The 26,185-nt window shown below is 38.4% G+C and overlaps 1 protein-coding gene across 5 annotated transcripts in view; it reads right to left on the bottom strand.

Annotated features, from left to right (window-relative positions):
- Positions 1-2,942: 2,942 nt before the first annotated feature.
- MAPK10 (mitogen-activated protein kinase 10) overlaps positions 2,943-26,185 on the bottom strand; it is a gene marked incomplete at both ends in the record, with an annotated part of 77,211 nt that continues 53,968 nt past the window's right edge. For 3 of the 5 annotated variants that reach the window (XM_080633982.1, XM_080633983.1, XM_080633984.1), the window contains 5 exons: positions 2,943-3,085; positions 7,751-7,828; positions 8,401-8,464; positions 19,324-19,448; positions 21,141-21,323. In XM_080633982.1, the coding sequence (XP_080490108.1) occupies positions 2,943-3,085; positions 7,751-7,828; positions 8,401-8,464; positions 19,324-19,448; positions 21,141-21,323 (593 nt within the window). Of the gene's footprint in view, positions 3,086-7,750; positions 7,829-8,400; positions 8,484-19,312; positions 19,449-21,140; positions 21,324-26,185 lie in introns of all 5 variants that reach the window. The other 2 variants (XM_080633986.1, XM_080633985.1) reach the window with 2 other exon arrangements.

Raw genomic sequence — 26,185 nt, 5'->3', positions numbered from 1 at the left:
TTTAAGCCCCATTTCAGCAAGGCACTTAAGCACATGCTGATGTTGATCACTGCTGAGCAAAGGACAAAAGCATATGCCAGTTAAAATTATGTATGCATCCCTATAGTCTCCATTAAATGTCTGTACAAGCATGGGTGCTTAGTGGAATCAGGGCTTTTGGAAATAAAGCTATATAATTGCTGTGGGTTGATTTAGTGCTGATCACTAGGACATCCATGGTGACAGGTTCTTCACTTGCACTTCACAAACCCAAACAAGTCTGAATATCAAGGGACTAAGAACACATTTTTTGACTCTGATCAATGAAATATGGGAGATCTGTAAGCATCTGTCTACCATAAATGGGCTTCTCTGCTATTGCCTATGCCATATCTCCACAATATCACTGTCAATGAACTGTGATTATTCCAAGTTTCTATGGTCTACATTTGTGGTATTTTTGCAGTTTCTCTTACATACAGCTTTGCCTCTTCGAGACACCTTTTTTTTTTTTTGTTTAAATAACACACTCAAATGGTGCGCACTAACGAATGTAAAGCAGACACTAGTTACCTGAATATTATTAGTAAATATCTGTGGTGAATTAAATACGGAAATGATACATTTGATTATTGCTAAGAAGTCACCCTTGGGGTTATTGCCTTCATACCTACAAAGCGTTGCTGTTTACCTTCCATTACATTTGTGATCACTGGCTTTGAAGTGAGAGTCACATCACTCGACAATGACGTGGTATTTCATGGCTTAAGAGAGAATATTGCTAAATATTTTTAGCAGTAGTAAATTATTGCTTTTACAGTTACTTTAGAACATTATCAACCTAATCTTATTCTCAAAAAGATTTCTATAAAAATCTACCAAAAGTATACCTGGGGAAAAAAAACACAAAACATTTCCTACAGCAATTTTGAGACAGCTCAGGCCTACCAAGTCTGAAATTATTTCATATCCACTTAATTTTTACCTCCCCTCTTCCTCACCCTGGAGAGAATGTTTCTTGCTTTTGTTTCCTTCCCTTTGAGCAAAACTGGACTTAATACTCACTTTTTTTTCCTACCACAAATAGCAGGCTTGTAAGCTACCTAATAGAACAGTCTTATTTTGGTAGAATTTTGAATACATAAGAATCAATGAATTCAAAATATCCATTAATATAGTCAAAACAGTTTCTCTCTTTGACATTTGGAAAAGCATTGGAGTATGATTTAGCTCATTTCAGTTCACATGGAATACTCCTGTAAGAGGAGAGATGACTTGGATTTTAGTTATCTTCCAACTCAGGTGATGATGACCTTGCACTGGAAAATGCTAATTGATGTTTTAGCTCTCAGTTGTTCTGACATTCTGGGTGGTTCTTTGCCATTCTCTGATAAAAACACTTGCTGTTACTTACCACAGCAAATCCTATGTATTATTACCTGGCAAAATCAATTTCAGTCACTGTTGGGTTCTTCTGTCTAAACTGCCTAAGACCCCTGATTGAGACCATTTCAGCCCAGCACACTAGCTGATTGATATCCTCTGCTATTACTCAGAATACAGGAATACTAGACCCATGCACTCTGTGGTTCTTTCTCATGTAACACAGCTGATAAGACTTTCTGGAGGAGTCAGATGGTTTGTCACAAGCAAAGGAACAGCCAAAAGCACCTAGAGAAGGCCTGTCATCTTAGCAGTAGAGATCCCTGCAAGGGAATTATTTAAAGGGAAAAAAACCCCTCTAAGCTGCAAATGTACACTGGAGAGAGAGTGGTCTGCAAATATTTAACCTAGTAAAGACATAGAAGTAAAATAAAAACAAGTTGTTGCATGACCTTTTGATATTTTTCTGCCTTTTTCTCAACCCTGTCATCCCACTCTAACATACAAGCCACATGTATTATGAATACATGTAATTCATAATAGCAAACCTATCTATGAACTAAGATGATAACTCACTTAACATTGGCAGGAAAAGTTGCTTACTGAGATAAATCCTTCTGGGCTTAGACATGCATAAAAACCCCTTCATTTCTGTTCCCCGTAGCTTGCAAAGATACATGTGCTTCCTTCTAACCTGGTTTTAGCTTGGCATATCTGCTTTAAAAATCATAACAAGTCTTAACATTCACGAACATTTTTCTATGAAGCTCTCTGGCTTCTTCTTTCAATACAAACTGCTTATTATTTCAAAATATATATACAAATCTCAACAGAAATTTTGGTGCTACATCTTCAAGTGTCTGAGGGAGCCACAGTTTGATGTGGTTATTTACACTTCCACAAATCCTCATACAAGTAATGCAACCTCATCAATGATTAAACAAATATAATATATACCAGTAATATCACAGATGTAGTTATGCAGTTCACCTGAAATGGGCCATTTATAGTTTGAATTGCACATTAAGTCCGTATGCAGATGTGCATGTTCCTACAGGCACACAGCTGCATGCGCTGACAGAATTCTATTGGCACCTGTGTGTATGTGCTATTGGTATGTGAAAAACAATGCATGTATATCCCTATCTGCATCACTGGGCAGAAGACGACAGAACAGAGAGTGAAGGCAGATACACACTCGTATGTTTGAGAGTGACTACTGCACACCTTGTCATGCCAGTGTGAAAAGGACAGTTGCAGGTTGCTGGTTTTGCAGCCATTAATTTTACATCTTATGGGGAGGGGATTAAAAAAAGGATTTTTCAGTTCCTTTTTTCCTTTCCCCCCAGTAAGCATCACTGGAAGAAGACCAAAGCAGAGCAACTATAAGTTAAATATACGCTTGAGCTTAGCTGCATTACATAACTCTGTAGGAGAAGCAGGCTGAAAAGATTTTGTTTGTTTCGCTTAAATCTTTGTATTTTATTTCTCTTCCTTTTCATTTCTTAACTCCTGTTAATTTTTCCTCCTAAATTACATCATCCTCTGAAGAACGCTGGGTTTCGCAGGCAGGCGGCTAGTCACCTGCAACAACCAAGGGGTCCCGCAGAAGCTTCCAGGCTGCTGTCTGTGTCAGACGCCAGTGTTTGATCCGTGGACATGGATGAGATGTCATTGACAGATGAGGATGGAGGGAGGCTTTCACTGCTGTTCACTGCTGCACCTGTGCTACGAAAATGAACACCAACGTGATTAAACCTGAAACCCCAGGACTTCTCACAGTTTAAAAAGCAAGGGATGCTTACCCTGTGGCCACAGGCGTGTAAGTACAGAGACCATTTTAAACAATGGCAAATATTAGCATAAAATGGGCAATGCAGACTTTAGGCATTGGATAATATCAAATCTTTTACCGGGAAATTCTCTCCCTCAACAGTCTGGCTTGAAGAGATCTAGCTCATGTTGTGTCTCTCGTGCCACTTCTTTTCCACAAAACACCCAAAAATCAGATGCCTGCTAGGATCACACAGGCCCCACCAAGATGGTTTAAAAAAACAACCCAATCCTCCATACTCTCTCATGTTTACATGTTATTAAATCACGTGACATTTTATGAAAATACTAGTCAGTTCAGACAAATGCATTTAGACATAGCCAAAATATGACTGAACTTAATGATATTGATGACTAAACAATATATTACCTTTCTAAATGTTTACAGTGCTGGGCAGAAGCCTGCCATTAAGTCATGGATACTGTCCCAGGAGTTATAGAATCATAGAACAGTTAGGGTTCGAAATGATCTTAAGACCATCCAGTTCCAACCCCCCTGCCATGGGCAGGGACATCTTGCACTAAACCATGTCACTCAAGACTCCATCCACCCTTGCCTTGAACACTGCCAGGGCTGGAACATTCACAGCTTCTTTGGCAACCCATTCCAGTGTCTCACCACTCTCACAGTAAAGAATTTCTTCCTTATATCCAATCTAAATTTCTGCTGTTTAAGTTTGAACCCATTACCCCTTGTCCTATCACTACAGTCCCTAATGAAGAGTCCCTCCCCAGCATCCTTGCAGGACCCCTTCAGATACTGGAAGGCTGCTATGAGATATCCAATCAAATGGAAAGAAAGAATTCCAGTAGGTTCGATTGATTTTTGAGCAAACTGTTGCTGTGCAGCTTTCTTTGATGAATGTGCAATCAACTTAGCTAGGCAAAATAACTGATGAAATAGCTGCAGAAATTGTACAGGTGAATATTTTGTTACACTCTGTCTGATTCAGCACCACTGAATTCAATAAACCCTGCTATATTCCTTTCATCAAGTATCAACTCAGCCCCAGTTGAGTTTCTAGTTTCTGGAAAGTGCATTTTTATGGTTATTCCTATCTTTCAGCACAAAGCCAAAGGAAACCACACAAAACCCGAATGACAGAATTAAAGACTTTAGCAGCACAAAGCCACAGCAACACTCAGAAACCCAACCAGAAGCTGTCCTAGTCAACACTTAATGCTTAATTTGCTATGTGCATCACCTGTCTGGTGCTACAACAGCTTGTTCCTGAAAGGGATGGATGCCAGATGAAACAGTGCAGAACTGAAAAAGGCACATTCAAAAGAGAAAGAGAGCCCTATGTATTAATTTGCTGTTTGGCAGGAAGCTTCTCACTGGTTACAGGGTTGAGGAAAGAGAAAAAGGTCAGAGCAGGTGAAAAATAACTCCTGGGATCTGTTCCTGGCTCTGCCATTGAGTTGACGTCTGCTCTTTTAAGCCACACATCAATTTCCATGCTGTAGAGATTCCTTCCTCAGAGGAAGCTTCCCATGAAGCCCTATTTAGCTAGCATCTATGGAAGTGCCTTTAAGAATCCAGCTGCAAAGTGGTACAGATGAGGGGGGAAAAAAATGAAAGGAGAAATGCAGCTTTCGCTGTTTCCAAAAATATGCCTTCTGTCTGCGTTGGGAATTTGCTCAGCTTCTTGTAAATCATGTCATTAGTAACTCTTGATATCCAGTGTCTCAATGCTTGGCAAGTCCACAAGCTTCTTAATTTAAGCTCTGCACATGACAGAAGAGGGCTGCTAAGGGTATCCTGTAGTTCTTGGGTGATAGCAACAAAACTGACCAAATAAGGCAGCAACTAAAAGGAAGGGAGGGAAGAATAAAAGAGCAATTTTGAGCAAGAAAGGGGTTATTCAACAATCCTGAAGGTTGATTAAAAGTAGTGGCTATTCCTCACATGTATTTAATATTCTCCCAGCCATGGGAGAATATTCTCCCAGGTATGGCCTAGACCCTTGGAAAAGTGAGTATGTTGGTAAGTGGTATAGCATCTAAATTTATAAATAAAACAGATCCATTTAGCAATTCTGTGACATGGAAAACACAGAAAAGCACAAACTACCATCTAAGATTAAATTCAATGTTTATGTGTACATGTGGACATGCATATATTGGTGTACATGCAGGTGTTGTTTGCATGCATTGCTTACGTATTTAAGTAACGCATATATACACATCTACACACAAATCTTTCCACTTAAATCAGCGCTACTAGTGCCTTAAGCAGATAGGTTTGGACACTGTGATCTATGAAAGATAGAAGTGAACTAGATAAAGCGAAAAAAGGCAGTAAATTTGAAAAATTCAAAGATGCAGGTACTACAGTTCAGATGAAGGAACACTGATTAGGGATGTGATAATGGAATTTATGTGAACTAAAAGCTGCCAGAAAGAAAGATGGAAGGAACTGTTCTCCATGTTCTCTGGAAACAGGGCAAGAAATAACAGAGTTAAACTGCAAGAAAAAAGGTTTAGGCAAGACAATAGAAAAAACTATTTGGAAGTCTACAAGGTAGCCTACAGAGATTTGTTTGGAATAGGCAGTAGAAGTATCTGCTGTGAACAGTTTCAGGCACAGCTGATTTTATTTGTTGGACATGAGCATGAGGGGCACTTGAGGTTCTCCCAAGGCTTCACATTTCAAGCTTCTTCTTGTCTTCATAGGACAAGAGGAAGCAGTAAGTGACTGACACTCTGATACACAGGCACTCTAAGCAGCCTAGACTGATACTCTGATACTCAGGCACTCTAAGCAGCCTAAAATGTCTATGGGCAACGGTTATCCTTGGTGCTGTCAACATCAGCTGTCTCCTTGAAAGCTCTACCAAGTAACCACAGAAATTCATCTCCAGCTTGCCTGTAGTGATTACTTATAGAGGCCAAATCTTAGCCTGCTGAATTCTCGCCAAGAACACTGAAAAGCAAGCAGTGTGTGTGTAGTCTCCCTCATTTCTCTTATGCTCAGAACTGGTGACTCGTGTCATCTCATTCTTCTGGTATTTCATTCAGTGGGAAAAAAATTAAGTCAGATGCATGAAGTGATGAAAAACAGGAAATCTGATGTTTCATTAAAAAACCTCATCTCAGAGCATTTAAGTAGTTGCAATACATGTTGGTGCCTAACAATCCAAAACCAGTCAAACGGAAACAGCAGAAGAAAGACAAGCAAGAAATGGCAATTTTGTGTATTCCGAAATGATTTATATAAACAATAAAAACCTTTCACATAGGAAAAATAGAACATAGAATACATAAAGAAATCCCTGGGTAGTGAATTCCTGAAGCCAGCAACTACAGTGTTTCTTGATCATAAATGAGACTGCAAACACCATCCTTTGAGAGATGTTTAAGAATGAGGATTTATCAACACACTTGTCAGGACCCCAGATTTCTTTCCAGTGGTGGTGGTACAGAAGTTTGGTAAATTAATTCTGCAAGTCCTATACTTTGTTTGCTACTCAGCAAGAACACAATGGATAGTCCACAATATCTGACATCATAGATGTCAAAATCCGTGTGCAGTACTAGTGCTCCAATATTACCACCCAGCACTCCATCAACTTCCTCCACTTTTGCCATGTTTCTCCTTGTCCTGCCAGTTACTAATGATGCATTCTTGTTCTAACATATATTTGGCTCAGCAGCAAGTGAAAAATGAGAATGCAAAAAATCTCTCTGTGAAAATATGCAGTAAACACTGAATTAAATTATTTTACTTTGAGAAAAGGCGTTATAGAAGGTAGTTTCCCCGATAAACACTACCAGAACACTGCTCAAAAGCTGGGCACTCCAAGTCTGCCAATGAAAGCATACCTTCACAAATATGTGGGAGTTGGAACTAGATGATCTTAAGGTCCTTTCCAACCCTAACTATTCTATGATTCCACGATTCTATGTATTTCTGTGTACTGGCAGTCACAGGGTGCATTTCTGTGAAAAGACTGCTGATGTGTATTTTCCTCAGTTAAAATGTAGTTGTTAATTTATTTTTTGACAGGACTTTAAGAATCTCTGTTTGAAGACAACTTTCCCTTCTCACTGAGGTGTCAATCAAGCTTGTCAGCAAGCTGATCTAATGTTATCAGACTTCTGAAATGATAAACTACCAGAGTAGATACCAGATGCTTGTTTGAGGGTGGGAGGGGTGCTGTATCACATACATGTCCAGCAGGTGGATACTTGCTAACATCACCGATTTTGTCTATCAATTAACAAAGTATTAATTCAATTATCCATAAGCAGTATAATAATAATAACCTGAGATAAGCCTCCCCACCCACAGGAATATAATCTATAACCACAGATCTTTCCATAGAAAATGCTAAGACAATAATATCTCAAATAGCCAGCAGACTAATTTTTAAGTACGAACATGACACCGGAGCACAATTAAATCAAGGTTATCCCATTAGAAGCACTGGATTACACAAGAACTTCTAAATTGGCCTACGTAACTGCAAGTGTAGCCAAGTACTTCAGCTATTTCCATTCACTTTTTGTCAGTACAGAAAACACATCAAAGCTATTCAATGGGGCTGAGTACCTGAGGGAGAAGGCTGTCCTTTTACTACACCATTTTTAGTCTTTTCTTCAGAGCTCATTACTTCTTTGTAGATGAGTTCTGGAAGAGAGAATTGTAGCAGTTACAAAGAGGAACCAGTGCCTATGATCAGGAACAAAACTACTATCAAAAACCACAGTGCTGTAGCGCTCTGATGGGCATCCTGGGTCTGCTCTACTTTGTGTTCACAAGTCTGAAGCTCTACTGACCTAAGACCTCTCTCTTTCATTCCCCTCCTCTCCTATCATCTCTTTTTGGAGCTGAGTTGAGACAAATAGGGTTAAACACAACACTTATTGTTTAATGCAACACTGTCTAGAAATAAAGCAGCATGGTAATACAGTGCTTTTTACTGTAGCTAAAGTTCTGATGTATCATCCTGCTGAACAGTATTCTGATCTCCAGATGATATCCTTAGATTTCAATGAAGCAGTGCAATCCACACCTCCTGTGTTAACATAGATGATGCTAATCCTCAGGACATTTCTTACATCTTCACTACCAAAGCACCAGTTTGCAGGACTAGTGTCAATTCTTCATGTCAAAGGAATTCTTTTAGTTTTACACAGACACTTGGCAGTGAGACACGGCCACTGAAATACCCTTCCCATATAACTCTAAACTGTAATTACCTTTCCATTCCTCAATTGTATGTTCTCTTTCATCCAGCTGTTTATCATATATCTGAGGAGGCGGCTGCAGGAGAGAAAAGACCCTATTTATTCAATTGTTAAATTGTAAATAATTAGAAGTAATTATTTAAGTAAAGGTAAATTCTCTTTTCCCTCTTAGTTATCTATCCTGTACATGAAAAAACACATGAAACACACTGGAATATTAAAGGGATTAACACTTCTGGAATTCAACTCTTTATGCAGAAGAAATCAATATACAACAATCTTTAAAACAAGAGCTACAGTTGCACTTAAAATAGAACCCAGGTCAACAATGTCATTAGGCTTACGCTGAGACCAGGAACCCCACTCAGATTGTTTGCACTGGCAGAGAAAGTACTGTCAGAGTAACAGACAAATACCAACCCTGATTAATTAGTAGCAAGATTACTATATTAAAGTTGCCCTTTAAACATCATACTCATCATACTCACTGTTATACATCTTCTCAGAGTAACTCTAATTTTGAAGTAAATCTCTGCCAGAATTTCTGATCCATATTCCAAATTCCGAAGCTTTTCAGTATACATATTTTTAAATACATTTACTTTTCCCAGAAAGGTGTGTTTGGTTTGGGTTTTGTTTGTTTGTGTGTTTTACTGTATTTTTTAGTTGATGAGAGTGTTACAGAAGTAGTAGATCCTGGAATTTCTGTAATTTACTGAGACAAAAGCAACTAGAATTTCCAAGAGCCTGAATACCTGCTTTCATTGGGCGACTAAACCGTGTGTTCATCATCTCTTCTGATGCTAGCTGCCAAACACAGCAGACAAGCAAGACAGGGGACTCTCCTCCTCGCTTCTTCCAAGAAGCTTCATCATCTGAAGTAAGAGTATTTAATGAAGATGAAAATATCTACAACTCTAACTTTCCTCTGACTTTCATCTTGGGCGCTTGACCATTGCATCCCTTTCAAAACATTCTACTGTTAAATGCAGATTTACCAAGCTGCTTTCTGATTCACTTAGAAGTTGAGAATTTGCTCTCAAGACTCTTAACACCATCAGTCCATTAAGCTATTTGCATACTAACAGATACAACTGAGAAACTGATGTAATGTGGACCAGGAAAATGATATGATAGCTGAACTGGACAAGTACTGAAAACAAGACAGCTTCTTGCAGCATGACATTTGTACTGGGGCTAAAGACAAGGGAATTATGTGAAGTCGTGGAATGCCAAGTCTCATACCTGAGAAAGCGCAGAGAGAACCTGAAACATATACCATGAGTTAACATGAGTGCCAGGCCTCAGCAGGGGTACCTGAGGTTTTGCTACATCAGTAAGGTAAGACACAATCAGATAAGAAGTCTGAGTCCAAAACTAATGCATCTATTCTCTTATTCAGCATTAACTACTCTTCTTGGACCCTTCCAGTGAGTTTCGAAGTTCAAGATATATTCAACCAAAATCGGTAAAAAACTCTGTGGGGACTTCATGTTTCTGATGACTCCAATATCAGTGAGCTGAAAGCTGCAGGAGAGTGTGGATGAGCTCACCATTGACCTGTGGGATGTGGTAAGCTTGCTTCATCCCTCCAGCTGAGCCTGCTGCACTACTGCTTAGCTACTCAACCAGCCCTACAGCATGCATTTCCTACTGGGGGAAAACAGAGAAAGCTGGCAAAGACAAGGAAATCCTGGGGCATTAGGAGTTTACAGGAGATTTACAGGGCCTGTCAGTTCCACTACGTAGCTGGCTCTTGGCTTTTCATGGTAGCAGTAGGGGAGGCACTTGCCTGACCTGTGATCTGAACCACTGCTTCTCTGTCAGGTGGAAGGAAAGCAGGTAAACCAAATTGGACAAGAATTTCCTGCAAGTCCCTTTCTTTCTTAAAGCTTCAGGGAGGGGCTTACAAAGAGCACAGGCTGTGGGTAAAATAGCTCTTACCAAGTGTAAACACTTTTTTTACACCTTCCATAGAAAAACAGGGGTATTTCTCCCCCAGCCCGAAATAAGAGGATAGTTTCCTTCACTGCTTGAATTCACAAATTACAGAATCAAGAGGAACAAGTGATCAGATGTACATTCCCATCCTCAGTTCATAGAAGCATAAACCCCTTGGCTTATGTGTCTTCTAATTTATTTCAGCTATGTCTTAAGTAGGCATAGCTGGCTAATAGACAATAAGAAAAGCAGCAATAATTGTTTCCTAGATTAACACATTCTGGAAATGAAGACATTTTGCAGGGAGGAGAGAGTCCAGAATTATCTCATTTGTTACCAAACTCCTTTTCTGTTATGAAAACAAGGGAGAGCAACCAAACTGTACTTCACATACCGCAGGATGGCAGAAACTGCACCTGCACAGCACTACTGCTATACTGGTATTTCTACTGCAGACCTTTATTTGTGAGCTGGCATAACCCACAGCAATAAAACATGGCTCTTAGCAGGAATGCAGGAACCAAGGGTCACAAATACTCAGCGCGATAATGACATGTATAAATTCCTCCTCTTCACACTGGCAGGATCTATAACCTCTAAAGTTTGTGCAGAACATAGGTGAATGGCACTCTGCTGAAAGGCTAAGCCTTCTTATGCTGGAAGAAGTGAAGCTTTCCCATCTGAATTGCCTGATAAAGGTAAATGAGCCCTTAAGACACATTTTCATTGATTCAAGGCAGAGCTGAGCTGAGAACACCACAAGTTTCAGGAATTAATTTATCTTCCCATGATTCTCATTAATCTTAATGAGAACCACAAAACTTAATACACTGTTATCAACCTACAGGCTGACCACCCATTCTTTGCTAATTTCTTTGTTCTGGGGTTTTTTTTTACAAGTTTCTAAAATTAGAGGGAAGAAGAGAGGTTTTTAACACAAATATTGTACCAATGGAGCAGAAAGAGCAGCTGTGATACTTGGGCATCCAATTGCAGTTTTGGTGCAAAGGTTGGTCTAAAAATGGCTTTGCTTCCTAACTCAAATGCCATAGAAAATGACTGATTTCATCATTATGATTTTTCTAGGTGAATGCAGCTGCAGTATTATAGACATTCCTATAACCTGTACAGGTTTTAGAAAAAGTATGAACTAGCATTCAATCAAAGCAGAGTGTGGATAAAGCCTAAGGGTGGAAGCATCTAGCTTCAATTTGAGGTAGCCATTTTCTCCCCAAAGATTTATTTGTAAGCAATTGCATTGGCAACAATAGAAAAGAACAGAATCTATTTTTGGATGCAAAAGAGAAGGAATTCATTATATTTTTCTAGTACATGTTAAAATAACAACTTGTTGTTTCAGTGGTGTTTCAGCAGCTTTTCTATTTTACAAATTGATCTAAAAATTTTTTTTGCATGAAATTTACCATTCATTGAGTAGAACAAAAGTTACAAAAAAACAAAACAAAACAAAACAAAAACCAACCCCCAAAAAAACCAACCCAGAAAATATCCACATGGATGTTCTTCTAAAACAACCCAAACAACAAAAACTCCCAAACCTACAGAAGACAGTGTTTTCATGTGGTTAGGTAAACATCAGGATACTACTGGATTTGTTAAGAGTAGTTCTTTCTAATACCTTTCTAATATCAGGCAAAGAAGAGATGTACACTAAGAAGAAAACATATGTTGGGGCTGATGTATTCTCACTTTCTCAAAGCAACATGGATTAGCTTGTATGACACTGCTAGAAAGCGAAAAAGGAGTGGGCTGGAGCTCACACTTGAATAAATCTTGCCATCTCTGTCCTTGCCTCTGCAGAGCTAGTGCCGGCACAGTGAAGACCTTGGGATGAGCTGTTTTTAGAAAGCTGTGCAGGAGTAAGGCTTGACTCTGCATCTGTTCCCAGAGTCACTGTGTCTGGAGCAGTAGTTGTGAAATGGCATGCAAAGCAACAATAGAATTAGCAATATATAAATGGAGGCAATGGAGGCTGTAAAAATTAATGGTATGAGGTTAAACAATTTAAATGGCTTAGATGCTCATAATAGGTGAATATAAAAATTCCTTTGTGTTTTGCTACAACCTAGACTGTGTTACTGATACCATCTACATATTTGTTTTTGCAGTGCAAGATGAAGTACACCAGTGTGCTGTTGCCCGAGGCCTGAAGTGTCTTTAGCTGGAGAGCAAGGTGTAAAGGGTCATCTTGGATCTCACCCTCTATTGCTCAGGGACTCCACAATGGTCTGGCCATGATCTTTACTATGGATATGGAAAAAGAGATGCCTCTGTGCCCATTCATTACTTGGACTCTTTGGAGAGCCTTCTGTAAAACTCCACAGATAGAATCCATCAAAGAAACTGTGGTCTGAGCTGTTTCTGAGCAGCTGGACTGTAAGGATACCATGCATCAGGAGTCAAGATTACTTGGCTACAAACAGCTTGCAGGTATGTACAACAGTATGCTGGAAAAAGTTTTTTTAGTTTGATTTGGAAAAGAAAAAGAAAAAAAAGAAACGCCTCTTTCTTCTCTAACCACTACTTCTCACTGACATTAACAAAGAAAGATTGCTGTAGAAGCTGTACTCAGCTTCCATAATTAATCAGCTATAAATGGATAGATGTCACTCACTAGAGGAAATATCTGTGCAAATAAAGTAGAGCTGTAATCAGTGCAAATAAAGCAGAGCTGTAAACTTCTTTTGTGAGACAACAGATGGGCACCATCAACTTCAAAGCAGAAAACCAAACACTGTAACTGATGCCTAAAAAATCCCTGTGGCAGATCACCAAAGAGTTTAGATACAATATCTTTACACAAGGGGCTGAGCAAGAGAAAAGAATATCAGAAAAGAAGCACAACCTGACAGCCTTGATTTTGCTATGAAGTGTCACGTGTAGTGAAAGTGATACCTTCTTTGAAGTGGCATTTGCCAAGGTCACAGAACTCTCCAGAACTGCTTGTCCTTTGTCATGGATGCTGAGCACTCGCAGGTAAAATAAGAGACTTGTTTCTTTTTCCTTTTTTTTTTTTTTTTTCCTTATGACAAACTATAAAGCTTTAAAGTAATTTGAACAGGTTGTATGTAACCACTGGTCACAGATAGTTTATACAAAGCTAAGGCAATACAGCAGCAGTTTCTGTCCTGGATCTTGGACTGAGAACCACAAACCAAGCTCTGTTCACAAGCATTGTAGGAAACAGCATCACACTAATAAAAGATAACACACAAATTGGCATGCACAAAAAAAGAATGATAATTCACAGCTGAGCCCCTCATGGGTGGTTCTAGATGCAGTGATACCCCAGTGAAGTACAAATCCTATGAAAATAAAACTGGTTACCAAAGCAGTGTGAATTCCAGGAAATAAATACCCCCAAAACCTATCACTGTTGTAAAATTCTGTCAACATCAAGATATGCTTAAAAGGGATGTTCTCAACATCTGATCTTTCCGTTTTTTAGGATATCTCTCTTCTAATTGATGACGTGTCAGATAACAAGCAATAACTGCAGGAACAGTAGAATCTAAGATGAATTTTGAAACCAGTTAATAAAAAATGTCAGATAAGTATGATAAATTTTGCTAATAGATTTGTTCCTATGGAATGGAATAATACTGTTCCCAAGTAGGAACCAATATGAGATCACACAGATACTCAAAAAGTTCCAAAATGAAGTCATTTATAGATGAAGAAAAAAATGTACAAGATAAAGTCCTAAACAATTGCCCCTAAATAGCAAATATTCTTCTAAGATAGCATCTTCCTGAAAGATACAAGAAAATAATTTTGGCTAGAAACTACTCAGTTATTTTTTAATGAAAGAATGTAATAATTGTAAAGTTCAGGGGACGAATAGAAAGCAGCCACAGTCTTGCATAAAAATGTGACATTGATACCAATAAATAGGCATCTCTCCCATTCAAAATGATTTCTAATGTCAACAATAGGTAAGGAATTAGACTGGAGACCAGGCAGCTCAAGCCAATGCAGTCCTAGCGAACAACCAGCACAAGTTTAATGATACTTGATTTCAGAGCCACCCAGAGCCACCACGTGGCAACGCTAAAAACTATTCTAAACCAAGTATCTAGGAAACCATTCCGTTCACATATAGGCAGCATCACATAAACATATGGGGAGATGCGAAAAATTAAATATCAGATTTGGGATTTATTCACAGATCTTCTCAATGATGGGTAAGAACTTATAGCAACTTCAAAAAAGACAGCTGTGTAAAAGAAAATGTCTAAAACATAGCATTTTCAGACAAGAAAGCAGAAAAGCTAATATACCATCAGGGAAATACTAAGAGTGTCTACATTAAAAGGCATAGTCTATATATGGAGGCAAGAGATGTTAAAAATGTCATCTTTCCTAAAAATAGAACAAGAGCACTTTGAAGGAGAAAAGGTATTGTATGTGTCATTTATTCATTGTAATAGCCCAAATGCTGTTATATATGTAAAGTAAATATAGCAAAAGGGTAATACGCATAATATTTGTTTAAAAGTGGATTCAAAACAGTTTCTACATATAAGATACAGGAAGAAACAACCTTTAACTGAAGTATAAAACAGAGAAGTAAGGTTTATAGGTTCCTATTCTGCTCTTCTGATTTTACAGTAGGTTTCCTGCATAACATTAGCAAATAATACTTTTCCCCTTTGAACTCTGGTTTCCCTATGTATAACCTAGGTGTGACAAATGATAACAGATTTCAACACTACCTAAAATTGCAGAATGGTTTTGGTCGGGAGGGACCTTAAACATCATCCAGTGCCAACTCCCCCGCCATAGGCAGAAACACATTCTGCTAGACCAAGTTGCTCAAAGCCCCATTCAACCTGGCCTTGAACACTTCCAAGGATGGGTCTTTTCTGGGCACAGCTTCTCTGGACAACCTGTGCCAGTGCCTCACCACCCTCACAGTGAAGAATTTCTTCCTAATATCTAACCTAAATCTCCCCTCTTTCAGTTTAAAGCCATTCCCCCTTGTCTTGTCACTACATGCCCTTGTAAAAAGGCATGTAAAAATCTTGGGAATTCCACATATTCATAAACATATGTGCATATTTGCATATTTAAAAAAAAAAAAACATATTGCAGTTATAATTGGTTGAATACAGAAATTACCTTAACTGTGAGTAATACTATTCAAATTAATTTCAGAGCAAGGATGCTCTACCAAACCCAACACTGTGGCTTCATTATAAAAGATACTGCAACAAGCTGAGTAATCTCAGAAGCAGCTGGCTAAACAGGTTAGTATGTTAGACATAAGAGTTTTCACTAAGTCCAAAATGTAGCTTACCCACTCGCTCTGCAGGTAATCTTAAAAACCACACAAGGCCTGTTTCTAAATGTAAACCTCTTAATTTTTTCAAAGCTATTGAGGACTTTGGATGTGGTTTGCTTTCATGCTGAAGTCTGTGGGAGAGTCACAGTGTTGTCTGTGTAATCTCCTCCTGTTAGTGAATAGCAAGTACCGCGTTTAATAACATCATCTTCTTCTCTGATCAGGGAATCACAGCATGGCATCGAAGGCTGGCCAGAAGAGTTTAATGCTGTTACATACTGGTGTAAAGGGTATCGCATTCCTACCACTTCCCATTTGTTTTATAGTCTTTGCCCATTAGAATGAGACATAATGGTTTTATTGCCCCCTACAGCCTGTGAAAGACTATAAACTTTTAATAGACTTATAAAAAGGAGCTGTAACTGTCTCACTAGTCTGCTTTTTAACAGGTCAGGACAGGGCTATTTTGTCTAATACCCTCACATTCATAATGCTGTAAATCTGGGCAGACTTAGAGGGTCATTATCTCCAGGTTAAACTTTGACATCAAATTCTCTGCTTATTCCCAGTGCTGTCTTCAGTGCTCTTCATGGTCTACTCCAGCACACACTGACATTTCATGACATTGCAATAGATCACTTAAAAAGTCCTGTCACTTTAAATGCTTTCAGGTACCTGCCATCTTAGGCCTCTGAACCAAATGAATACTGTACAACAAGTGCCTGTTTTGATGAAGCCATTTACTGGGGAGAAGGAGCTCCCAAGTTAACTAAGTTAACTAAATCCCACCCAACTGTATACTGGTTCAAAACACCATCTTGTTTAATATCTCTGTATCCTAATTTCTGATCCTATCAGGGTCTTGTCAGGTTCCCCAGCCTGCACATTTGCAGGGCAGTCTGCGAAGAAGAAGAAAAGTTTATCACATACAGGTACCTTGCTGTCTTGTAAAGAACTAACAGCTGGTCAGACATCAAGCGTTCAGCCAGAAGTGGTAAGTTTTAACACAGATGCACCAGTAAAACTTTCTTTCCAGTGTAGCAATAACTACCCCTTGTAGAGACACTGCCTTGGTTAGTAGCAGTCCCAGAACCTCAGGACATTCTTTTGAGGAAGAACAGAAAGCCACCAATCTCCCATGAATCTGTTTAAGAAAGTTACTCCATCATTGAGACAATGCCAATGAAAAACACAGACTGAGTGCACTTCAGCAGCTGAATCAAAGAATACACGAGTTAAGTTTTCTCCAGAAAATAATTAGTAAATGATCCACAGCTAGCCACTGAAGGTGTGTCAGCACGAACAGGTGGAAGTTTAGAATTTAAATAACTGTTAATTGAAAAAAAAAAAAAGAGGAGTCCTCCAGTTTAACTTTCCCTCTGAAAATGAGAATGGAAAAATAACGAGTTTAAAGGCAAGCCAGGCTCTTTCTACAATTCCTAGCACTCTGAGAAAATACGATGAATATTTATTAACCCCATGTTCTTCTATTTGGGTTACACTGCACACAGTCTGAACCTGCCTGTTTTTTAACATGATATGGTCCCATGAAGGAGAAGGGTCTCTGCACACTAGTGTGATTGAGGTCAAAGAAATTCAGTAACACATCACTGTCAAAACACTCATGTCAAAAGTATTGGTATGATTCTACAGTATATTATTGACAAGGTATAGCATGTTTTCAAAGAGAAAACTTTGAAGCTAAGAGAAACAGAGAAAGCAGCTGAGGATGTTGATGTTCAGCTCATGTTAACTACACAATAACTGCAGAGAACAAGGTGAGTAAAGAGAATAGAGGAACTGTATCTAAAATTCAGTTCAAAGATGCAAACTTAGACAACATTGAGCTGTTGGAAGTTGAAACTTTCAAGGTGCTATTCTTTGAGATTCAACAGGACGAATGACAGCTTGGTTTTCTGCTGCTTTACACTTTCTGTAGTCATTTACTAAGCAATAAAATGCAGACAACAGTGAAAATGCGAAGAATGTGATTTGACAGCATATGGCACAATGTTTGTGCAGGTATCTATGGTGACAGGAGGTGCCTGTGAGACTAATACCTCAATGAACTAGAATATAGTTACTGCAGGCTTTTGAAAGCTAGTGGGCTCATTAAATTCCAGTCAATTCAGCTGGCCAAAAGTATAATTATTATTCCTGTTTTACAATCATGATTCAGAGAAAGGATGTGGTTTATTCTAGATTATTTGAGGACTCTATGCTACAACTGGAAATTAAATCATTGTCTTTTCAACCATAGAAGTACCCTGATCTCTGTCTGCATAAGAGGACAGTAATACAAGGTTCAATATCAGCTGTGATTCTAGTTGTGTGTGGGAAGTTTCTCCTTCTAAAAGGGCAACTTCATCATGACAAGAATTCTACTTCAATCTGAAACACAACTAAAAGCATACGTTTGGGCAAACAATTACATCAAAACACCCACTGGACCAAATTCCCTTCCTGTTCTGTGTCAGAAGTGGATCTCCATGGTTAAATTCACAGGTAAAGCACATCTAAAGAGAGAGACAAATCCGAGTTCTGACATCAGAGTAGATGATAAAGCGGAGTTAAGAAATCCATAGAAATACAACAGAAGTATCTGGGAATGGAATGACATCTTCAAGAAGGATGCGAAACTAAAATGTCCATGCCAGCTGGTAAAATATTTCAGAGTATCAAATGTTTGCACTTCAGACTGATAAACTTTCTTCTTGAAGAAAACCAAACAGGACATAAAAATTAAAGGCTCTCTATAGCAGAACCGTTCCCTGTAAAGCACTCCTAAGTAACATACTCTGCAGAATTCCTGCACATGTGAAATCTGATGGGGTTTTGTGCATTCCATTTGCTTTTGAAGTTTACTGCACTTTCAGGACCACATACTGAATTGGAGCATATAACTAAACCAGCAGTGATTTAATTTTGCAAGGTTCAACTCTGTTTTCCTGTTGTGGTTAAGCAAGATCTCTAAACCTGTTGAAATACACTGTTTTCATACATTTAATACGTTGTATTACAGAGAACAACTGTACCTACTGACTGCACTTACTCCTGTTAAAACCAGTCTCATCAAGGTATGTGGAGAGGTGTCTAGGGCATGACAGGATCATAAGAAAAATTCCATTTCTGTTTGCACACAGTGTACATGATAGCGAACATTGAACCATGGCTCAAAAAAATACATGAGCTCCTTCTTCATTTTAAGGAATAACTTATATCCTGCCAAGATCTTTTGGAATTCTGACTTCAGGACTTTGTATTATTTTGTTTAATTCTTCACCTCTCCACGTATATCCTTGAACACAAACATAGGAAGTGATGTTTTCTGTTTTCCACAAGAAAAGGTTTAGAGAGAAAGACAGTATCTTTTGCCAGACTGACTTACATAGCTAACAAAACCAGGTGAGCTACAGATTCAAACCCCTTTCTTCATGTGATCTAGAAGAAAGCAGAAAATGGCTTCATATACTTGAAGTGGTTTTGTTTCTCTAATCTCTTGTCAGTTCATCTAACAAAGAGATATCTCCTGTCCCTACAGATATCATTTCATGTAAATCCAAAGACCCCCACAGTCACAACATTGTCTCTTTTCAGCACACTCGTTATCAAGCTGCTGTAAAGCAGCAGGAATCTATGAATCACATTTGCATTTAGTAGTCTGAAGTAAGGAATCACGCCTCACTTACCGCCTCTACTTCTGCTGGGTCATACCAGACATTAATGTATGGATGCTGTAAGGCTTCATCTACTGATATTCTCTTGGCTGGATCAATGACTAGCATCTTTGATAAAAGGTCCCTGGCTTGGCTGGCTAGAACAATGAAATCAGATAAACACAGTATTAGTACAAAACAATAATTGCCTACAGAGAAGGGTTAATTGGGTTAGGAAAGTAACAATGACACAAAGCGTTAGAGGCAATAATGTCAAGTCTGCAGCCTAGGATCAACACATAATTGTATAGAAGTGCCTAGGAACTGCTTAAGTTTTGTGTGTCCCCCATAACAAAGTTTAAATCAGTGGGATACATCATCCTCCATTACTGAAATGCACAGCCTTAAATATGCCTCTGTATTTTATGTTATTTACCTGATAATGTAGCCCATTGTGCCTGTCAGGCCACAGGCTCATCCTTCTATTACCCAAATTGTTTCTACCATTTAGAGTTCATAACAAATATAAACCCATGTGAAAAAATTACAACATATATTTCTAGTGTTATTATTGACATGATATTCTAAGCTCTTCCATGCTCAAAATTATTTCCTGAGTCAATGAAAAAGAAAATGAAGGAAAAAAAAGAGATGTAAGTGCAAAAATATTAGACTGAGTAAAAGTAATAACTAATTAAAACATTAACATTACACTCTGGTGAAATACTTAGGTAGGGAATGGATAATACAGTGACGCACAAGCAGATTTTTTTAATACACTGGTTGTTATTCTGTGACTATATCTTGAAAACTGGCATTCAGTATGCTCAAATGCATGTGCTTCCTGTATCCAAAAGATAACTTGACAACCATTTCTATTCATTAGCTCCAAATCCAAGAAAATTCCATTATTCAATTTTGTTGTAGTAAGCATGTAAAATTCTGTGTATCCAAAAGCATCTGCTCAGACCTTTCAGTTCCAGAGCCGAGACAGCAGCCTTGCTTTGAAACAGTTGTTAATTGAAAGAGTATTCTAAATAATGTAATGACATACAAATTGCAAGCACTTGAAAACCTTTACATGCCATAGTAGTAAGAGGCCCCAAGTATTCAAGTGGTGCAGAACTGATACACAGTACAAATTTGCAGGGTGCCAGAGCTGTGATAAGAAATCCTTTCTATACTTAACATACATTCATCTCTTTCTAGTTAAGGTCAATCCCCTGTTCAGGTAAAACAAGACTTCAATATATGATTAAAATCACTACAACTTCTATTTTACAGGGGTATATCTCATCACACTGAAACTAAGTTGGTGCTCTAATTCACATATACAAACAGACCCACAGCATTTTTCTAAAGAAACCCACCAATAGCAGATACTAAACCTCAGCTACATGGCTGATATTGCTCATATCTTTTTATTGTCTAGTAAAGGTAGAGCCATGAGGCAGGAATCTGGCTGAACTGATAATTTTCACCTAAAAAAAAAAATCAGTGCAAGCGCTGAGATCTTTCAATGAAAGTTCTAATGTTTCTTTGCTTGACAAGTTTAAGAATACGAGTATAGGAACACCTCAGATTCTCATGGTCATGCAGAATGGCCATAGGGGTATGCTCAACACATCAGTGATAATGTATGTTCCCTTGGCTGGCCAAGCATTGGGCGCTCCAAAAATCATTTCCGAAAGCTTCCTCTCAGCTGAACAAAACCCATACAGATATTTGTCTCTGCAACTAACTGCATTAAAAGCAAATGCAACTAGAGAGAAGGAAAATTGACCAAAAAAACCCCATTTCATCTCATTGTAGCTTTTGACATCTGAACTGCATCCCTTTGTCAGACATACCTTTGAGTTTGTTGTGTTCTGAGTCAGCCGGGAAGAGAGAGTCTGGAAAAAGTTTGGGGAAAGTGAGGCCAGCATACTTGGGTCTGTTCTCAACATAGTTCCGTACTGTTGGCTGCAGCTTCTTCATGAATTCTGGACAGGGTGTTCCCAGCTGCTCAATAACTTTATTCCACTGATCAATATCTGAACATCCATAGTTAAGGAAGACAAAACACAACCCCCTATGTAGTCTCCTGACACTTCTATTTGAGTGTTCTTTGGGAATCCTCAGAGCTATTCCACTACTTTCGTAACATCTTTACAGCCAGTATCTTTTTTCATCATCAAGCCTGTGGGTCCTATGGCTTCCAAAGGGCAAAACTCTCTTTCACAACTGTACCTACTTGAAGGAACTGTATACTCCTAAAACCACCACCACCACGGGAAAATACACAGCTTCCTCTTTGGGTCAATCTTTCTTATAATTTTTACTTTTAGCTTGCAACCCAATGACTTACACTCCCTTTTATTACATGCAGGTAATTGCCTCTATGTCACCCTGACCACATGGGCACAGCAGGAAAGAACGACATGTTCACCTGCCTCCTATATTCAATCTATGGACACTGAGAGACCCAGCTGGTTCAAAGGAGTTCTGCACATGACGTAAGTCGCCCTCAATTCATCTGCTTTATGCTTGTATTTTCACTCTCTCCCATAACTTTATTATTGTTAATTTTGCTAAACCCACCTAATCAGAAACCCTTCAAAAAGCAATTTGTTTGATTTTTATAAGAATGCACTAGGATTAATTTTCTACAGACAAATGATGTCTCAGGTATAGACAGATGTTTCTCTTCAACTGCAAATGTGATGGCTGCACTGCTAAACAATTACTGACTAATAAGAAACAGGGTTTCAGGCTTAAAAAAAATTGTAATACAGCAATTTGCACTGAGTTGTTTTGTTTTGGTGTTCATTTGTTTTTTTAGCTTTCTTCACAGAACCATCAGGCACCTGATAGGAGTTATGTAGCTCTTCTAGCCATGTTCAGAATAAGCCTTACTGCATCAAAGAAAAAAATATATTATTAAGCAAATATCTATAAAATCAGTACCATCTCTATGTCGCACTAATTTGCAGTGGTAAGAATCTGATGATAACATAAAAAAAAAAAAAAAGAAGATTGCATACAGCCATGGGTGCACTGATGAAATGAGTTTCATTAAGAACATTTTGGAAATAAAAAGTTTTTGAAAGACAAACATCAAAGCATTTCAGCACAGAGGTTTTTAAAATTATTATGAGCAGTTATTGTCATAAGCAGCATTAGTATTTGGGAAATTCCTCCACACTTAACACAGTTCCTCATAGTCTAGGAGAGAAATTAGGTCTTCAGAATGAAGATAACGGGGGGGGGGAGGGAGGGAAGGGGGGAAGAAGTTATGCAAAACTCATCTCTTTGGTGCAGAAGCAATATCAGATTTTCAAAAAAGTGTTTTAGATTAGGGAAATGAAAATGACATTTTCACAAACCTTGAAAATTCAAGGGAGACTTAACTTGGGTTCACCTGAACGGCTTTATTTTAACAAAAATCAAATGATTAATTTAAAACTTGCAGCTTTGCTTATCAAAGTGTTTAGAGGAATTCTGAAACAGCATCTTGCATAGCTTTAATTTCAGCTGGAAAAGGTTGCTGGAAATAGCAATGGTCTGTAAAGATTTTTCTGAATATCTTTAATTTTAAAACTAATCAAAGATTTATGTAGATCAGTCCCTCCCACACAGAGACTCCATAGGTTGTATTTATTTTGCATTGTCTATGAAAAGCATCTTTTTCTCAACCGAAAACTAATGAAATACCACAACAAATTTATCCAAGACTATAACTCCTCAAAGCTTGAATTAAACAGTTTATGGGAGAATAAAGTGGTTTGACATTTTAAACCTGTAGTCAGGTTGAGACACCTCGTTGCTTGCTGGCTGGACTATTTCAGAATCAGGTCTTTCTGAGGAGCTTGAAAATAGAGAATGTGTAAATGCTTTGCAAACAAGAACAGAGAATACATAAATGAAGTTGCAGTTAGTTGTGCCTAGAGAAGCTAAATGGGTGAGAAAGCCAAGGTATAAAAGCATCACTGGGAACATTACCTGTGCAGGTTGAGTGAAGGCCATTTGATAAACAGGGAGGACCAAATAGACTTGCTTCAAAGCAGACATCGGAAGCTTATGCTTGTACAGAGCAGGTTAACCATCTCTTAGGCATTTAATGAGGCCAGAAAGAGGGAGATCTTGGGGATGACAGAATGTTGCGGACATTGCGGACAGTTGGACATGTTGAGAGGGAAGATGTAACAAGACGCTCTGGATGTGTGTGATAAGGGAAAAAGAGTTAAAAAAGAATAAAAATAAGGCCTGTGTGGTGGGAACCAGTGTCAATAGCGAGAAGGAGAATCCTCAGACAAAAGGTCAGTGCCTGCTAGACACATTTCTTCTAATCTGACACAAAGGATCTCAGTAAGAGACAACAGACAAGCAAGCTACCACCCACAACTGGAAAATTTTAAGTAATGGAAGAAGCTTCATGAGTCATCAGTGCAAACATGACAGCCAAAGCCAATGGAGCTGGCAGAGACACCATGCTTCACTTCTTGACTTGCCTTGATTTACAGGAGGACAGCACTGGGGCTTTCGCAGGCCTGGCTTGTTCTAGTAACCGTAACATCAAAAACAATGCCCAGTGAAAGCAGGTGGAGACAGACCATTTTTCAGCCAGATAGACACACATTCTCTCTCTAGTATTGTTTCTCCACTTACCTAGGCCTTGCAAGCATTACAGGCATTGTCCCTGCCCATGGCAGGGGGGTTGGAACTAGACGATCTTAAGGTCCTTTCCAACCCTAACTATTCTAGGATTCTATGATTCTACGATTCTACAATTCTATTCTGAGGTCCAATACACGAAAGCATGCAAGAATGTAATAATGTCCATGCTAAATACAGGTCTGACTCCATTTCATTTTTATGTTTTATACAGTCACTGGTTGTAACACATCTGATAGTGAGAGGTTGTATTGATCATGGCATGAGATAAAAAAACAGTTATTTAGAAAAAAATCTGAGGTCTTGAATTGAAGCAAAGAGAAGCACCTTTTTCTAGCTGGCAGTCTGAATTAACTTCCACAGTTCTGAATAAAACAAATGTCACTGCAGAACAGTCCTAATGTCAATCAAAACCCACTCTAGGTTACATTAGCCAATGAGTGATTGTGACTATAGGTGTTATTTGCACACCAACTGAAAAAGTGGTACTACGAGTTAATGATCATGTAACTCTGACAGAAATTTCCCAGGCCATAAAAGGTTAACCTATGTTTGACTGAAAAAAACCTTAAACTTCTGCAAACAAAAACCCCTGTTTTAACCCTTAAAGTGAAGCAAATGTTGGGCAGACTGGAAGTTGGAAAGAATTCCAGCCAAAAACTCTGGAATATATTGAAATGTCTGCTTTAAAGCTATTTGAATCACATTATCTGTCCCTTGCCCCAAACAGGATCAAGAAAAATGAGTCAACTATACACAGTAACATCTATATTACTTAAGACAGAAGAAGGGATTTAACCTGGATTTGGTAGTTTGTCCCTGACACTAATACTGTGGCATTTTTACTAACATTAATGTAGCCATACAAAGTTATATGAAAGAAACTATTTAACAAAATAGTGCTGAAATAGTTCTAAAATCTTTTAAATGAAGATTTATCATTGAGTGAGGTTCTCTGGTTGCCTCGAGCTTCCAAACCACCTTTTCCATTTGCACTCTAAAACTGTCTTAAGTATTGTTCTCCTTTGTTTTCTAAATACTCGGTTATTTACATGGAAAACAACCAGAATCTGAACTTTAGATTAAGAGACATATTTTCCTAAGCAAGTGCACAAAATTTTTAATGGGAAACCAGTATTTTAAATGCACAATGAAGTATTTCTATTGGAAAAAACGGATTTCACAATGAAGTCATCTGTTTAGAGGTACAGGCTGAAAGTTTACCATTATTTTTGTTTCTGTTCTCATTGCATCAATACATACATTGAATCAATGTATTTCAGAAGTGTGAAGTAAGGACCAGTTTTCTTTCTTCAGTTGGCTTGCGGTCTTCAGTTAAATTTATGCAAATATTCAAACAACTAAGGAAATGGAGCTTGTCTATAAGGGAAAACTTATAATACTTCTGTGCCTCAATCAGAAAATATTAAAAGTATTTCTATATTTGCATAAATTCATAGTTTGTGATTAAAAGATGAAATTTAGATGACAAATTATTGTCTTAACCTATTTATGTTGAAGAGGAAGCTTTCTAAATACTCTTGATCCTTCTACATATAAATACATCCTTAAGTATGCTTCTCTCAAGTTCTCATGGCTCATAGTACCAGCTGATGGAGTTATGCAGCTGTCCAACTCCATGACATGTCTGAAAATAGAATCTTGTTTACAGAAATGCTAAGCATTTTTAATGCAGATTTAAGCAAGAAGGTGTCATGAGGTCATCAATCCCAGCAGGCTGGGTCTGCCCTTGCAACTTTCTAACTGGTTTTCAGCTGCACAGACAGACATAGGAGCCAGAAGTGCCGAATTCCTGACAGTGGCTGCTCAGCAGCAGGAGAGAGGTGGTGGTGGTGAATGAATTTGGAGAAGTGGCCTGAAAAAAAACAACGGCATCATTCTCTGTTCACAGGCATGTCACTCATGGAACAGCAGAAGAAAAGCGGAGCGGTACATTAAACACAGTGCAAATTTAGCAATGTATTATAAATACAGATGAAGAACGTGAACTCAATTACGGAACAATCCCAAACAGATCAGCAGCTGGCAATGCCAAATTCTGTGGGGGTTTTGCAATAATAAGCAGCACATAATGGTTTAATTATAGAGGCTTTGTGTGATTTCTTTTCAACAAGTACACAGCTGTGCCAAAGAAACCAGTTTTTAAAGAGCTATAAAGACACAATTCTTTTTGTACTTACTTGGGGATTTCTTTAAATGGTATCTTGCAACGTGTCTGTTA

The sequence above is a fragment of the Psittacula echo genome, assembly GCF_963264785.1.
Source record: "Psittacula echo genome assembly, chromosome: 1".
Lineage (NCBI taxonomy): Eukaryota > Metazoa > Chordata > Aves > Psittaciformes > Psittacidae > Psittacula > Psittacula echo.
Note: the sequence above shows the minus strand (reverse complement) of the source record. Positions and strands in the feature narration are given on the sequence as shown.